The sequence below is a fragment of the Lactuca serriola genome, chromosome 1 (assembly GCF_051521515.1).
Source record: "Lactuca serriola cultivar US96UC23 chromosome 1, Lser_US96UC23_V15, whole genome shotgun sequence".
Classification (NCBI taxonomy): domain Eukaryota; kingdom Viridiplantae; phylum Streptophyta; class Magnoliopsida; order Asterales; family Asteraceae; genus Lactuca; species Lactuca serriola.
The window spans coordinates 49,614,023-49,627,584 of NC_136408.1; the positions used below are offsets into that span (position 1 = coordinate 49,614,023).

The 13,562-nt window shown below is 35.0% G+C and overlaps 3 protein-coding genes across 4 annotated transcripts; 2 read left to right on the forward strand and 1 right to left on the reverse strand.

Annotated features, from left to right (window-relative positions):
- Positions 1-641: 641 nt before the first annotated feature.
- On the forward strand, positions 642-2,726 carry LOC145087737 (small ribosomal subunit protein bS1c-like). Its single transcript, XM_079025783.1, has 7 exons — positions 642-1,063; positions 1,171-1,446; positions 1,526-1,606; positions 1,684-1,965; positions 2,061-2,171; positions 2,252-2,338; positions 2,439-2,726. Exons 1-7 carry the CDS (start codon positions 770-772, stop codon positions 2,541-2,543), a joined length of 1,236 nt encoding a protein of 411 aa, XP_078881909.1. The 5' UTR covers positions 642-769; the 3' UTR covers positions 2,544-2,726.
- A 1,394-nt stretch (positions 2,727-4,120) lies between these two features.
- On the reverse strand, positions 4,121-9,545 carry EMB1441 (zinc knuckle (CCHC-type) family protein). Of its 2 annotated transcripts, none has more exons than XM_079025804.1 (13): positions 9,306-9,545; positions 8,504-8,616; positions 8,192-8,288; positions 7,982-8,106; positions 7,361-7,889; positions 6,800-7,279; positions 6,549-6,701; positions 6,303-6,457; positions 6,114-6,219; positions 5,162-6,025; positions 4,969-5,059; positions 4,542-4,880; positions 4,121-4,464 (listed from the first exon to the last, which is right to left on the reverse strand). In XM_079025804.1, the coding sequence occupies exons 1-13, from the start codon at positions 9,408-9,410 to the stop codon at positions 4,271-4,273; spliced, it is 3,351 nt and encodes a 1,116-aa protein (XP_078881930.1). In that variant the 5' UTR covers positions 9,411-9,545; the 3' UTR covers positions 4,121-4,270. The 2 variants fall into 2 exon arrangements, with proteins under 2 accessions (XP_078881930.1, XP_078881923.1); XM_079025797.1 differs by having other exon boundaries at positions 4,542-4,883; positions 9,306-9,544.
- A 1,588-nt stretch (positions 9,546-11,133) lies between these two features.
- Positions 11,134-12,036, forward strand: LOC145087754 (uncharacterized protein At4g14100-like). The gene is made up of 2 exons (XM_079025817.1): positions 11,134-11,719; positions 11,825-12,036. Exons 1-2 carry the CDS (start codon positions 11,227-11,229, stop codon positions 11,941-11,943), a joined length of 612 nt encoding a protein of 203 aa, XP_078881943.1. The 5' UTR covers positions 11,134-11,226; the 3' UTR covers positions 11,944-12,036.
- The last annotated feature ends 1,526 nt before the right edge of the window (positions 12,037-13,562 follow it).

Here is a 13,562-nt window from a genome sequence, read left to right on the forward strand (position 1 = left end):
TCTCTCACTTGGATAAGTTTATAACTATAATTTCCAATATAACTTCTAAATCGATTAGCAAATTGCAGCTTCCAAAAGATGTTGTTGAACTATGACACAGTCAGTTACGTGTCCTAAGATAAGTGATCAAATATTTCTCCGTTCTACAAGATATCGTACAGACATGAGACATGGACTATAATCAATCTCATTGTCCAAGTTTTGTTTCCCTATTTCTGATTTGCGATGAAGACATAAGACTTTTAATTGAACACGTCAATTTAGTCTTTGCTAAGCCTAACACTTATAATTCAACACCAAATCACCGATAGACCCAAAGATATCGTTTTTTCCGTTATGGAAAAAGTAGAAACAAATAAAATTTGACTTATATTCTTGAACTATTTACTCATCAAATCATGCACACTAATACGTTTTATAACATCAAGTTATTTGTGCGTTTACGTATTATCAATGCACAACTGACTTGTAAACCACAACCCATATATCTTCGTTTCAAGAATATAAGATATTATCCTCTCAAATCGATTTTTTTTATTAAAGAAAAAGAAGAAGATATAAAACAATGATCTTTAAAATAAAATGAGAACTTAATAATAGTAAGGGTATAAATAAAAATGTTGATAGGAATAGTGAAAAAAGTGAAGTTTTCATTGAAGTTACACATGTTCTTGGCCTAAATCTTCTCCCCCTTCGCACCTTATCTCCCCACAACAATCGACTCGCAAGAACAATTTCTACGTCTCTCATCTCTCACACATAGATAACAATGGCGTCCTTGGCGCAGCAGATTGGTGGATTGAGGTGTCCATCTCTCTCGAATACACGTCTATCAAGAAAACCCTCGTCCAGCAACACTCAACCGGTGAAGAGAATCTTTACAACCAAAGCTGCTGTTGCTGTATCAAACGCACAGACGAGAGAGAGAATGAAACTCAAAGAGATGTTCGAAGAGGCTTACGAGCGGTGTCGCACGTCGCCATACGAAGGTGTCGCCTTCACCGTTGATGATTTTCACTCCGCCATCGAGAAATATGATTACAATTCTGAAATCGGCACCAAGGTACTTGTGAGATCCCCAATGTTACTCCCCCCAAACGGAGAGTTATTAACTGAATTTGAACCTTAATTCTACTTAGGCTTAAGTTATTGATCACTCCTCTGTCGTAGGTGAAAGGAACTGTTTTCAATGTAGATGCCAATGGCGCACTTGTGGACGTGACAGCAAAATCATCAGCATTCTTACCGATTAGGGAAGCGTGCATTCATGGAATCAAGCATGTAGAAGAAGCAGGCATAGTCCCTGGCTTGCGTGAGGAATTTGTTATCATTGGTGAAAATGAACACGACGATAGTTTGATTTTGAGTTTACGCCAAATTCAGTATGATTTGGCATGGGAGCGATGCAGACAGCTTCAAGCTGAAGACGTTGTACTTACTGGTAAGGTAAGTAATCATAGAGAAATCATATGATAACATCTGCTTATATCTATTTCATCTTCTTATTCATCTCGAAAAATTGAAGGTTGTCGGGGCAAATAAAGGTGGAATTGTCGCCATTGTTGAAGGACTCCGTGGATTCGTTCCATTCTCACAAATATCCTCGGTTAGTTTCCTTCAATGCAACCTAGTTCGACTCCATTTCTACCACATCCAGCCAGATTCATAGATTTTTTTTTCCAGAAATCAAGTGCAGAGGATCTTCTTGAGAAATATCTTCCGTTAAAGTTTGTGGAAGTAGATGAAGAACAATCGAGACTTGTTCTGAGCAACCGCAAGGCCATGGCTGATAGCCAGGCGCAACTTGGAATTGGATCAGTGGTGACTGGAACAGTTCAGAGCTTGAAACCATATGGTGCTTTCATTGATATTGGTGGGATCAATGGGCTTCTCCATGTGAGTCAGATCAGCCATGATCGTGTCTCTGACATTGCAACTGTTCTACAACCTGGTGATACCCTCAAGGTATATATATGTTCAATTAATTAATCATCTTTCAGTGGGTGGTTTTTCAAATTGGTTGTATTTGTATTTTGTAATGAAGGATATGGTTCTTGTAGGTGATGATATTAAGCCATGATCGTGAGAGAGGGCGAGTTAGTCTTTCTACAAAGAAACTTGAGCCAACACCTGGTGACATGATTCGTAACCCCAAGTTAGTTTTTGAGAAGGTATGTTATTATGCTCAAATTTTTTGAGAACATTGTACATCATAATTTGTCATTTTGTCTAAAATGCCCTTGTGTTACAGGCAGAAGAGATGGCTCAGACATTCAGGCAAAGAATTGCTCAAGCTGAAGCCATGGCTCGTGCTGACATGCTAAGGTTCCAGCCTGAGGTATTATATTATGCCAAATAACCTTCTATGGAGTTTGTGTCAAAAAGACAGAAATACCCTTGTGTTAAATGAACTAACTGTTTTATTTGTATGTTTGCAGAGTGGGTTGACACTTAATGCGGATGGTATATTAGGTCCACTGACTGAAGATTTGCCTGCAGAAGGTCTGGATTTTAGTGAAGAAATTCCTGCAGCTGAAGATTGATAAATAAAAGCACAAAAGAAATGTTATGTTTTGTTTGGTGAATGTAGTTTTAGGTTGTTAATTCTGTTGTTTAATAATACATAATAATAATTTGTCTAAATTGAATTGGATACAAAGAAGAGAAACATGTAGATATCATCACTTGGATCACCCATATATGAACAGTCTCTTGTTGAATGGTTCTTTCTTTTTGTCTACAAGCCAATAATATTTTAATCATAAGGCCAGAGGGATTGATATCGCATTTGCCATATTGTTTTTTCTGCCACCTAAAAGTCTTTTAAATTAATTTATTTTAACAACTAAATTTAGATAAAAGTTGTAATTTTCATTAAATTGAAATAACAGAAATACATAAAACAATTAAAAACTTAAAATACTCGACCAATAAAATATATGTAAGGTCTTCGTCCGAAAAGTAGTCTTCCAAATCTTCTATGGGTTCCACGTTCAACGGTTTAAGTCAATGTGGTCAACAACAGTCCAAATATGTTCCATCAAGTCGTTTTGAAGATTGTGATGAACTTCCACATTAAATATTGCCGCTCTTCTAGCCATGTATTCTTCCCATCAATCTTAAATAAATGGTTGTCTCACATATCGCTGATTATTTGTCTTTTAAAATCATATTACATAATACAATACATGTATACATAAACTCTAAAAGTTTAGCCTCATCAACAAAAATCGTCAAGGTTTTTTAGAATCTACCAACGTTTTTAAGGCTCATTCCACATCTTTCTTTGCTCTTTCCTGAGCTTTCGTAAAATTATTTCCTTTTTCATTATCATTGTGGCATAAGAATGTTTTAATAAACACATCGTTCCATGCGCCTCAAATCAAGAATCTAGTTCCACTGTATATGTTGTTGAATATTGGTGACATATTAAGAACGTTGATATCATTGAACGAACCGGGAGCACCAAAGAAGACATGTCATATCCACACATTTTGCTTCAAATATGATCATTGAGTAAACATAATGTCCTTGTGTGTATCGACTGCGATATGCATTCGGACATTTTTCCCATTCCCATTCAATGTAATCCAAACTTCCTATCATTCTGGAAAAGCCATGTACACTTGTATGATGAACATATAATTGTAGAGACTTTCTCTAGCGGCAAATGAAAACATTCTAAAATTCTCATCTAACCCATCGGGTGGGATGATGTAAGCTATCATACGGAGTGCAATTGTGCATTTTTGTAATGGACTATAACCTAGCATACCTCTTGCGTCATGATGTAGATCAAAATATGGACACTCTCGTCAAATCTTCGACGATATATTGTTGAAATAGAAGTTTGTTCATTCAAAACCGCCATAAAAAATACCCTGAAAGACAAATTTAATTGTAGAGGAAGTTTAAGAAGACATGTTTGAGTGATATAAAATGGTAAATTTTAGTAAGTACTTATAGTGGTTTTAATTAAAAAATATTATTTAAAAATAGCCCATGATAGGCTTTGATGGAGGAGAGAAGGATGACAAGAATCTGCTGAGTTGAGGTAATGGGGCGGTGTTTGCCGAGCCCATTCCTTGCACTCTAAAAGAAAATAAGTTTGATTTTCAAATACAAAAAATAAACTTGTAATCTAGAAAAGATCGCTCATTCAAAACAATTTGAAACGTTATCATCTGCCCAAAACTACTTTCACATCTTTCTTTACACTCTACTTTCACATTTACAGCAATATATGATCAAAAAGAAACAAAAACAAAACTTAATTTTGCTTGCTAGCAGCTTTCTTTCCTTTCTTTTGCTTCTGCTTCAGTTGATTAAGCCCCGCAGCAGAAACTTTAACATTCCCAATAATAGCAGCCACAAGCTCGGGATCCGTGCACGCCTTCATCAACTCTTTCTCCCTTTGAGACGCTTCCGGCATATGACCAAACAAATTCATCGCCATTTTCGCAGCTACAACAAAAAATAAAAAACAAAATTAGTAATCAAAACCAAATTACTAAATTACCCACCCACAACACAAGACTCACCTTTTCCTTTCTTTGCTGTTCCAGGGATAATCTTGACACGATATTTGTATGACTGTAAAGCCGCATAAGGAGCACAAACAGGAACAGCATACAAAAGAATGTCATTCGGTAAAGGAATCCCTGTGAGATAATCAACATCTGTTAGTTTCTCTTTTTCATCTTCACCAATCTCCTTTATATCATCTTCTTCCATTGCAATTTTCTCAGCTTCATTGAGTGTCTCATTTTCTCCATTCCTACCATTTGCAGCAGCAACTGCATCTGAATGTTCCTTACAGTCTTTAGCCAGGTGTCCTACTTTTTTACACTTATAACATCTTTTTGGAGCATCTTCATTCCCTGCTGCAACCATTCAAACAAACACTCATTTAATCAAATATGATCCGAGGGGTATTTTGGTAATTTGTGCTCATTGACTATTTATTACCGTCTAAAGGTTTCAACTCTTTGCTTGTAGTTGTATTTATCTCTTCTTCGGTTTGTGCCTCTTGTTCATTCACTTTAGCTTTTCCAGCAGACTGCAAGTATTATTTATTTTTTTATCGTAAAATGAAATCATTGTTTCAAGATTTTATAAAGTTTTATTAAATTATCAAATAATAAAATCATGAAATACTGACCGCAAGTAAAGCCATACGGATTTTTCTTTCTTCTTCATCTTGATCCGCGTATTTTTCTTTCATCTTTTTAAGTTTACCCTTTTGCCCTCGGCTCACTTTCCCACCACCATTTACATTCTGAACATCTTTCTCTTTCTGTGGAGGATTTACAATTTCCTTTTTCTTTTCCACTTCTTTTTTTACTTGACCACCATCTTCACCTTCACTATGTGTTTGACCTTTCTTCAGCTTTCTTCTTTCAGCTTTTGAAACATACGCTTTTTCCCTCAGTGTTCCTTTTTTCTCTTCTTGATTACTATTTTCAGGCTCCATTTCTAAAGCTTGAAGCCCGTACTTTTTCGCTGACGTGGCACCAGATTTAAGCTCCAGAGCTTTATCAAGAAGATCCTCAAGTTCAGGGGACACAGTAGGAACAGAAATTTCTTGGGAATTGGTAGTATTGATATCAGAGGTGGTAATTTCAGGAACGGAACTGGCTTCCGAGGGTAACTCCGTCATTTTTTGGTTATCTGTTGGTAAATCGAAAACGTTCACAGGATATTCCGAATCGGGTGCTTCATTCTCGGAACCGGAATCGGATAACTCTTTGAAAGGCTCACTGTCTTCGGAATCATTGATTCCGTCCTCTTCACCCCTTACTCTTCTCTCATTCAGATGAGACCCCAGTGAGGTTTCATCCAACCGGAATAGAATGCCAAATCCCATGATTAAAGGGTGAGGTGGAAGAAAGTTTTTCTTCCCTCTAATCATGAAACTACCAACTGTAAGATATTCACCAGTAGGAGCTGTTTTGCTGACCTGGTGAGGGTATACCCACCATGCACTAGTAACAATCTTTGAGTTCCATGCTTGACTATGGCAGACCTACATCATACATAATTCCCAAAATACCCTCTTAAGAACATGCCAAATACCAAATTTAATAGCTTGTTAGTTGTTAGTTGTTACTTACTGTGAAAGATCCTGCTTGATTTATTGTGAGAGGGGGTACAGGGTTATCAGGTTTGTGATTTTTAATCACAGTACTAGAAGCTCCATGTAGTTCTGCATGGACATACCTGTTTTTTCATCATCAAAATGATTAAAATCAGCATAAAAAAATTATCAACAAATAGCAGAGAAACAATAAATATGTACTCACAAATCTCCTTTTGACATGTAACGTTTGACTATCATTTCATTTTGTTGAGCATCACGTCCACTAATAATCAAATAATTCTCACTGCTTATGAACCAATTGAACTTTTCAAACCAGTGCACTTTTCGTATATGTGAAATTGCTGCAACAGATTTTTCCTGATAATTTCACCATAACCAAAGTTAATACAAAGAAAAAAAAAAAAAGCAAACTTTTAAGATTATTATAAATTACATGATGCTAACTAACCTGAGAAAGTTGCTGACGTGTCTTCTTTTCAGCAGCCTTAAAAGCCTTTGCATGAGCTGTAAGTGTCTTTTCTTGTTTACTCTCCTGTTTCTTCTTTTGCTCATACCACCTTCGAGCATTTGCATGTGCAGAAAGTGCTATATCAATTTCCACCTAAAAGTTTTTAAAAAAACATAAATTCACAAAATTAGCCTAGATTTCAGACAGCTATCATTAACATTACAAAATATCAAAATATCAAAATAAAATACCTTTTCAACGGGTTGAGTTATTTCATCATCATCCATTTCATCAAGATTATTACTCAATAACAAACTCATGGAATTTCTTTCAAGATGTAACTTATCAATAATTCCCGCAACAGGGTTTCCAGATTTCTTCTCTTCTTTCACCATTCGAGTTAAATCATCCCAATTCATACCATTTGCAAGAGCTACTCTAACAGCCAAAATAGCAGCATCCACATCTTCCAAATTGTATTCTATAAGTTCTGCCATTGTAACAGATCGATCCACTTCTTTCTTCAAAACTTGCACACGGTTTTCCTGATCATTTTTAATCTTTGTAAGTTTCTGCATTGCAGAACTCTCTTTTGCTTGCTGTTGTTGTTCAGCTCGTTGGCTTTCAATTTTACTATAGAATTCATCCAATGCAGCATCAAATGTCTCAAAGCTTACAGACACCCTTGACTTAAATTGATTTAATAACAACGGGCAAAACTCATCATAAATCTGCAAAAGGAAAATTAAAAATGTCAAGTCTAAGAAGAAAAGTTTTTTATTACCAAAAGAAGGTTAAAGGAAAAAGGTTACCTGATCAGTGGCAGATGAATCAACAGGGGGTTGATCCTTCACCATTTTCTTCTGTTGCATTAAGATGTAACCTTCTGGAACTTTAGTACCTGATATAACATCCTCCAGCCAATCTTCAAACCTCTTAACACCTTCAGAAAGAGCCTGAATACTACCATCATCTAATTTCAAATCCTTTGAAACTTTCAAGTTTGGAGTTAAACCAGCATCTAATATAATATGTTCTGATAGTGCTGGACCATAGCCCAAAGCATCCCCAAGAACAACCTTCAATGTAGCCTGTTTAGCTTGGGCCCCATCCTTCTTTTTACTAGAATCATTTGACTTCCCAGCCTTTCGGTTACCCTTCTTTTGTGGTGCAGGTTCGTCTTTTTCACCTGCACCACCTTCCACCTGATCATTACTTTCTTGATTGTTAAAAGATGTAAGAGTTGCCTGTAACTTTGCACCATCTGTCCGCTCAAAGACTCTACAGATTTCAACTGGATAATGATGACGTGCCATGATTGCATATCCTTTATCATCATCCCTAAATCAAGTGTGTTAGTAATTTTTTCACACAAAAAGTAAATGTAATGATGTAAACTATTGAAATTTAACAAAAAGATTCAAGATTTAAACCTGTGTGAACGCAGAAGAGTCAAAACCATGAATTCGGAATCAGTGAGGAGTATGTTCCCTTGTGCATATAGCTCCAATATAATATAGTAAGCATTAGCACCAACCCCAAATTGAAAGAGAATTATCTGCTTACACAGTTAAATTAGAAACTTAAAACACATTTAAAGAATCAATAAAGAAAGGAAGAATCTGATTTTAACCAAAAGTTACCCGATCATATCCAAGCTGGCGTACATCCTCAAGCCTTCTAGTTCTGATGTGTTTTCGCAATTTGAGAGTGAAGCCAGAAGGAGTGTTACTTTTATCCCTGAAAAGAAATCCATTGTACACGTTGAGACAGTTATCTAATAAAATGTTTATCCATTTGCAGCTGATCTGATGTTTATACACTAATCCTGGATGTTTAGTTAGCTTTATAACATGAAATGATGCATCACATATAGGATTTGCCATTCTTCCAAGTGAAACACTTATGAACATATAATGATAAACTTCAAGGTTACATTGTTAATGGGAAATTACCTAAGGTATGCAGTGGTATGCAAACGTACACCGCTTTCCATCAGCAACAAAACCTTCTCACTCTCTCCGGATTCAGTAATTCCACTGCTGTTCATCAATTTGAAAACATATGTCTGCAAGCCATGATTCATAAAATACCCAAGGTTTCAGAAACCATTATAGCTACTTCAAGATCTAAATTAGAATAGAAGCTACTCATGCATTTTATCACACATGTAAGCGGTAATTCTTTACTGATGTGTCTATATGAATGTATATGTATATGTGAGCAGCAACACCCAATCCCATAACAATTGCTAGCCCTGTTTATTTTTTTGAATTACAAAATATAACAGAGGAAAATTTGACTTTCAGATCAATAGGAGGTAGGAACAATGGGTAAGTTCACATTATAAGTGTAATCAGAAGACTTCTGTGAAAAACTGATAACCATACAGCTCCTAAGTGATAAAAGACCTGAGAACTCCTCTTCCTCTTACTACAATCCTCTTAGAACTATGAAACGAATAAAAAAATCATTATAGTTCTGATTTGTCGAAGCTTTAAAAATCAAAATTTCTACCAAAAAGTTAAACTATTAGCTTGGAATTGAAAGAGTATGTCATTAAGCTCCATTGAGACAAGTAAGAGGCAATATGTTCACCATGGACGATTGACAAAAGCTGATCCTTATTCAGTTATATAGGACCCGACCTTGAACTTGGATATCATATTTATAAGTTCCTTTCAACTATAGGATTATGTTACAATCACATAAGAAATAATTTGAAGAAGATACATCTAGCATATTTAGGGTTTTCACCTTAGGAGAAAGGTCATAGACATTAGAACAACGCATCCCGATTAATTGACGCAAGCACTTGACTTCGGCGGCCACGTCCGCCGTGTTCATCCGAACCTTCACCATCTCTAAAAAATTGTTTGTTTGAAGAGACAAAGACGAAGACGACGATTTGAAGAAAGAAGATCGAGTATAGAAGGAAAAGGCAGTGCAAGTGTTGTGAGTTTAGGGTTAAGAGGGTGTTTGGTATTTCAAAACTCTCAAAATAATTTTATGCAATGTCATTCAACAACAATCAATTTCATTTTGAAACTCTCAAAAGTAATTTTAGGCAAGTTTATTTTCATTTTAAAACTCTCGTTATTAGATTCTTTTTTATAGGATTTAAAATATCTTCAGTATTATGCGATCAAGTTTTCACGTAGATTTGGGGACAAATTGACGTAGGCTTTTCAAATAGTGCAATTTACCATTTCTTTAAACTATGTTCTAATAATTTTCTACTATAAATACCATCTATCACACCTCTACCAACAAACACCATCGTCTATCACCACATTTGCTACCATTCACTGCCACTAACAATAAATTAATCTAAAATTTTTAAACAAAGGTGGATATTAGTGGTGTTCAATTCAAGAAGAAAGTGAAGAAGGATGTAGGGGTATGATGGTTTTCGTAAAATAACAAGAGAATGATAGTATCAGTGAAATGTGTGAATGATGTTGTGGAGGATGTTGATTATAGTAAAGAGAATGGTTGGGGTGTTTTTATGAAAAGGATATTATAAGTTCCTTTTCTTAAGATGCATAATTTAGTAGGTTGAAAATAAATATTGTCCTACTTCCTTTAAGTCCAAAGTTCAAGTCTTATCTAAGACATAACTAGAATTAGAAGTAGATTAAATTTGTGTACCAAAAATAATCATACTTATTAAGCATATTGGAGAAGAATGTGTTGGTTCTCAAACAACATCTATAAAATAGTCAAAATAAGACATTTACGCGTGAAAGTTGCTAGTCTGCAAATGTTGTTTACGAAATGATCAACAATGTTTTCAAACAAAATGATTAGTGGTGTGTATGGAGTAGTTTGGTTCGGTTATTAGCCAAAACCGAACCATAACCATTATAAGTGGTAAATGCATTAAGAAGTCATTAGATATCGGTTAATATTGATTTTGATTAACATATTTAGTCAATTAATGATTATGGTTAATTGTTGACATTGGTTAATCATAATGGTAAAAAAATAACATAAAAATAAAAAATAATTTGCTATAAAAAGTGAAAACATAAAGTAGAGTGCTATAAAAAACGAATGATTAATTTGCTATAAAAATAAAAAACATAAACTCATTGTTATAAAAAAATATATAACTATATTAATCTGATAGAAAATTGTACCATATCTAACTCCAAATGATGACATTTCAAAATTTTAGTTCCGAATATAATTACATATCATATATTTAATATTTTATTATATTAAAAATATTTATTAATATTATTGGTTCGTGATTTGATTTTAAATGAAGACCATAAGCGAACCATATGTACTTGGTTAATAAAAATTAGAAACCGTACCAACTTTTTTATTAATGGTTCGATCGGTTAATTTGATTTTGATTTGGTTTTTGGTTAATATGATCAATACTTTTTCAAATAAAATCGACAATTTCTCAAATATCATATGTGAAATTGATGGATTGTTTTCGGAAACGTTCTAATTTTTAGTTTAAAAAATATTGGAAACGATAACTCGATCGGTAAGAAAGTAAAAGTAGGATTAACTTAATTTTTTTCTTTATAAAAATAAAAAAGTGATACAACTTTTACTTTTTATTCGCCCAAATACTTATCCCTATCCTCTGCCTCTCGGCCTCACCAACTCCTGTCTCAAAAATAGATAACTGAAGATAGACGCGGAAGCACTTACGACGATGTCTATGTCTTCGGCCTCTCCGTCTGCTGCACATGTTCCGGTACTCGTAACAATCTTACTATTAACCACCATTGCAGCATTATCGACAAAGGGGGAGGGGGAGGAGCCACCCAAGCCAACGCCATGGCCGGAGCAATTCCACTCACTTCTGGTCATGAACTACACCGGCGAACTTCAATTAATAGATCTTTGGTACGATTGGCCCAATGGCCGTAACTTTAACATCATCCAACATCAGCTCGGAAACATCAAGTACGACCTCGAATGGAACAACGGTACATCATTCTTCTATACCCTCGATTCCAATCGCGAATGCTCCTCCGCTCAGCTGGAAGTGGGAATTCTTCGCCCTAATTGGCTTGACGGTGCCACCTACGTCGGTCAACGACAAGTCGACGGCTTCCTCTGTTACGTATGGGAGAAGGCCGATTTCATTACTTACTACGAGGATGTAGTCACTAGACGACCTGTTCATTGGGTCTTCTACACTGGTACGTAACATACGCCCCCTTTCAGATTCTTTCATTTCATTCATTATTTGGTGAAATTGTGGGACTTAGGGTTAGGGTTTGAACAATTGGGATATGATGTTGCAGGAAGAGCAGCACACGTGATGACATTCGAAGTTGGCGCTGTTCTTGAGGATGCGAAGTGGCAGGTTCCTTGGTATTGTTTTGAAAAGACTACTCCTGTTGCAGGTTTGGTAGATATGTAGCACTTTCACTTTGTAGTTTGTTTGTCATAATAGTTCACTTGCTTATGTAGATGCATTCGGTTCCACTTTCACTTAATAAAAGCTTGAAATCTATACAGATCTAGCAAGAATGTGATTGAATAGTTACGCGGAATCATTTCATTTTTTTTTATCAATTTCCATATATTTAGAACAACTTATGCTACAATAATGTGATTGAAGAGTTTCTTGAACGAGCTTTGTCAATCATGGGTTTGCGAAGACTCAAAGCGTTTGAAAGGTAAATTTTCTCGAATCATGAATATTGTCTTCCCTTCTTAAACCAAACTTTGATCGTAACTCCAAATAGTGCCTTTATTTGACATAATACCTTTATCTTGTTCTGAACCAAATTTCCTCGTCTTACAATACAAGTTTAAGTGGTTTCTCAAGGTCGTATTTTCGTCTTCCTTAAAGAAGACAACCTTTAAATTGTTTGAGGAAGCTCCAATGCCAAGGGAAGATTGTGATTAACCATATTCTGATTTCTGTTGTTTGTAAAGACAGGTAAAGAAAACTATTCAGTAGTGAGCACAAGTATGTTCTGAGAGATTAGATAGTGTTCTAGAGTGGTGTGATTACAACACATGTTATACCGATTTATACTATTACTAGCAAATGAGGGATGAAAATGGTATTTGGGCACCAAAACAACTATTTCACAGTTTGAAAAAAAAAAAAAAGCTTCGAACGACCAAAATGAATTCAAAACCGGATTGCAAAACTGGATCCAATGACCCATATCCTCAAATTGGTATAAATCGCCGGTTCGGATCTAAATCGGTTTCTATTTCGGGTTGGTTTTAGATTCCAAGCCAGTTTGTTTGTGCACCTTTAGTTTTGAGCATCTCTGAATCACAAATAGCACTTCTTCCTTTTTCCGATGTGGAAAAGTAAATTGGGAAACACCTTTAGTTTTGAGCATCTCTAAGGGCGTGTTTGGCAAAAGTAGCTGGTAGCGGGAAGCTGTAGCTTTTATTTGTTATATGAATGTTTGACAAAAGAAGCTGGAAGCTTTTGAAATATATAAAATTACATAAAAGGACAATTGATTAAAAATAAAAAAATATACAAATATATTTTTAAAGGTAATTATGGAAATTGATTTCAAAAGCTCCGGAGCGTTTTGTTAAAAGATACATGAAGTAGCTTTTAGAATCAGAGCGTTTTATTAAAACTAAAAGCTAAACGTCTGTACTGCCAAACGAAGCTTTTTGCTTAAACTAGAGCGTTTTGTCAAAAGCTAAAAGCTAGAAGCTCCTAAATGCTTCTAAAAGCTCCGTGCCAATCACGCCCTAAATCACAAATAGCACTTCTTCCTTTTTCCGATGTGGAAAAGTAAATTGGGTAAGGTCCTGGACTAGAACTTGTTGGTTTTAATATATACTAGGTGTAAGATCCGTATGATACACAAATTTATTAAAAATAAAAGTTTAATATAAAATTATAAGCATTATGTAATTTTTAAAGCAATAGTTTTATATAAATACAAATGATATAATAAATAAAGTAATTAATTTAATACATATTCTAGGAGATTTGAAACAAGAATGAAATAAACACTTAAAATGACATTTATTCTAATATTTAATATAATGATT

Coding starts and splice junctions, on each gene's coding strand:
- EMB1441 (XM_079025797.1), bottom strand. CDS start 9,410: ATGGTGAAGGTTCGGATGAACACGGCGGACGTGGCCGCCGAAGTCAAG. Junction 8,107..8,191: donor GCCAGCTTGGATATGATCGG/GTAACTTTTGGT, acceptor CTGTGTAAGCAG/ATAATTCTCTTTCAATTTGG. Junction 6,026..6,113: donor ATCAAGCAGGATCTTTCACA/GTAAGTAACAAC, acceptor TGTATGATGTAG/GTCTGCCATAGTCAAGCATG.
- LOC145087754 (XM_079025817.1), top strand. CDS start 11,227: ATGTCTATGTCTTCGGCCTCTCCGTCTGCTGCACATGTTCCGGTACTC. Junction 11,720..11,824: donor TCATTGGGTCTTCTACACTG/GTACGTAACATA, acceptor ATGATGTTGCAG/GAAGAGCAGCACACGTGATG.
- LOC145087737 (XM_079025783.1), top strand. CDS start 770: ATGGCGTCCTTGGCGCAGCAGATTGGTGGATTGAGGTGTCCATCTCTC. Junction 1,966..2,060: donor AACCTGGTGATACCCTCAAG/GTATATATATGT, acceptor TGGTTCTTGTAG/GTGATGATATTAAGCCATGA. Junction 2,339..2,438: donor TGCTAAGGTTCCAGCCTGAG/GTATTATATTAT, acceptor GTATGTTTGCAG/AGTGGGTTGACACTTAATGC.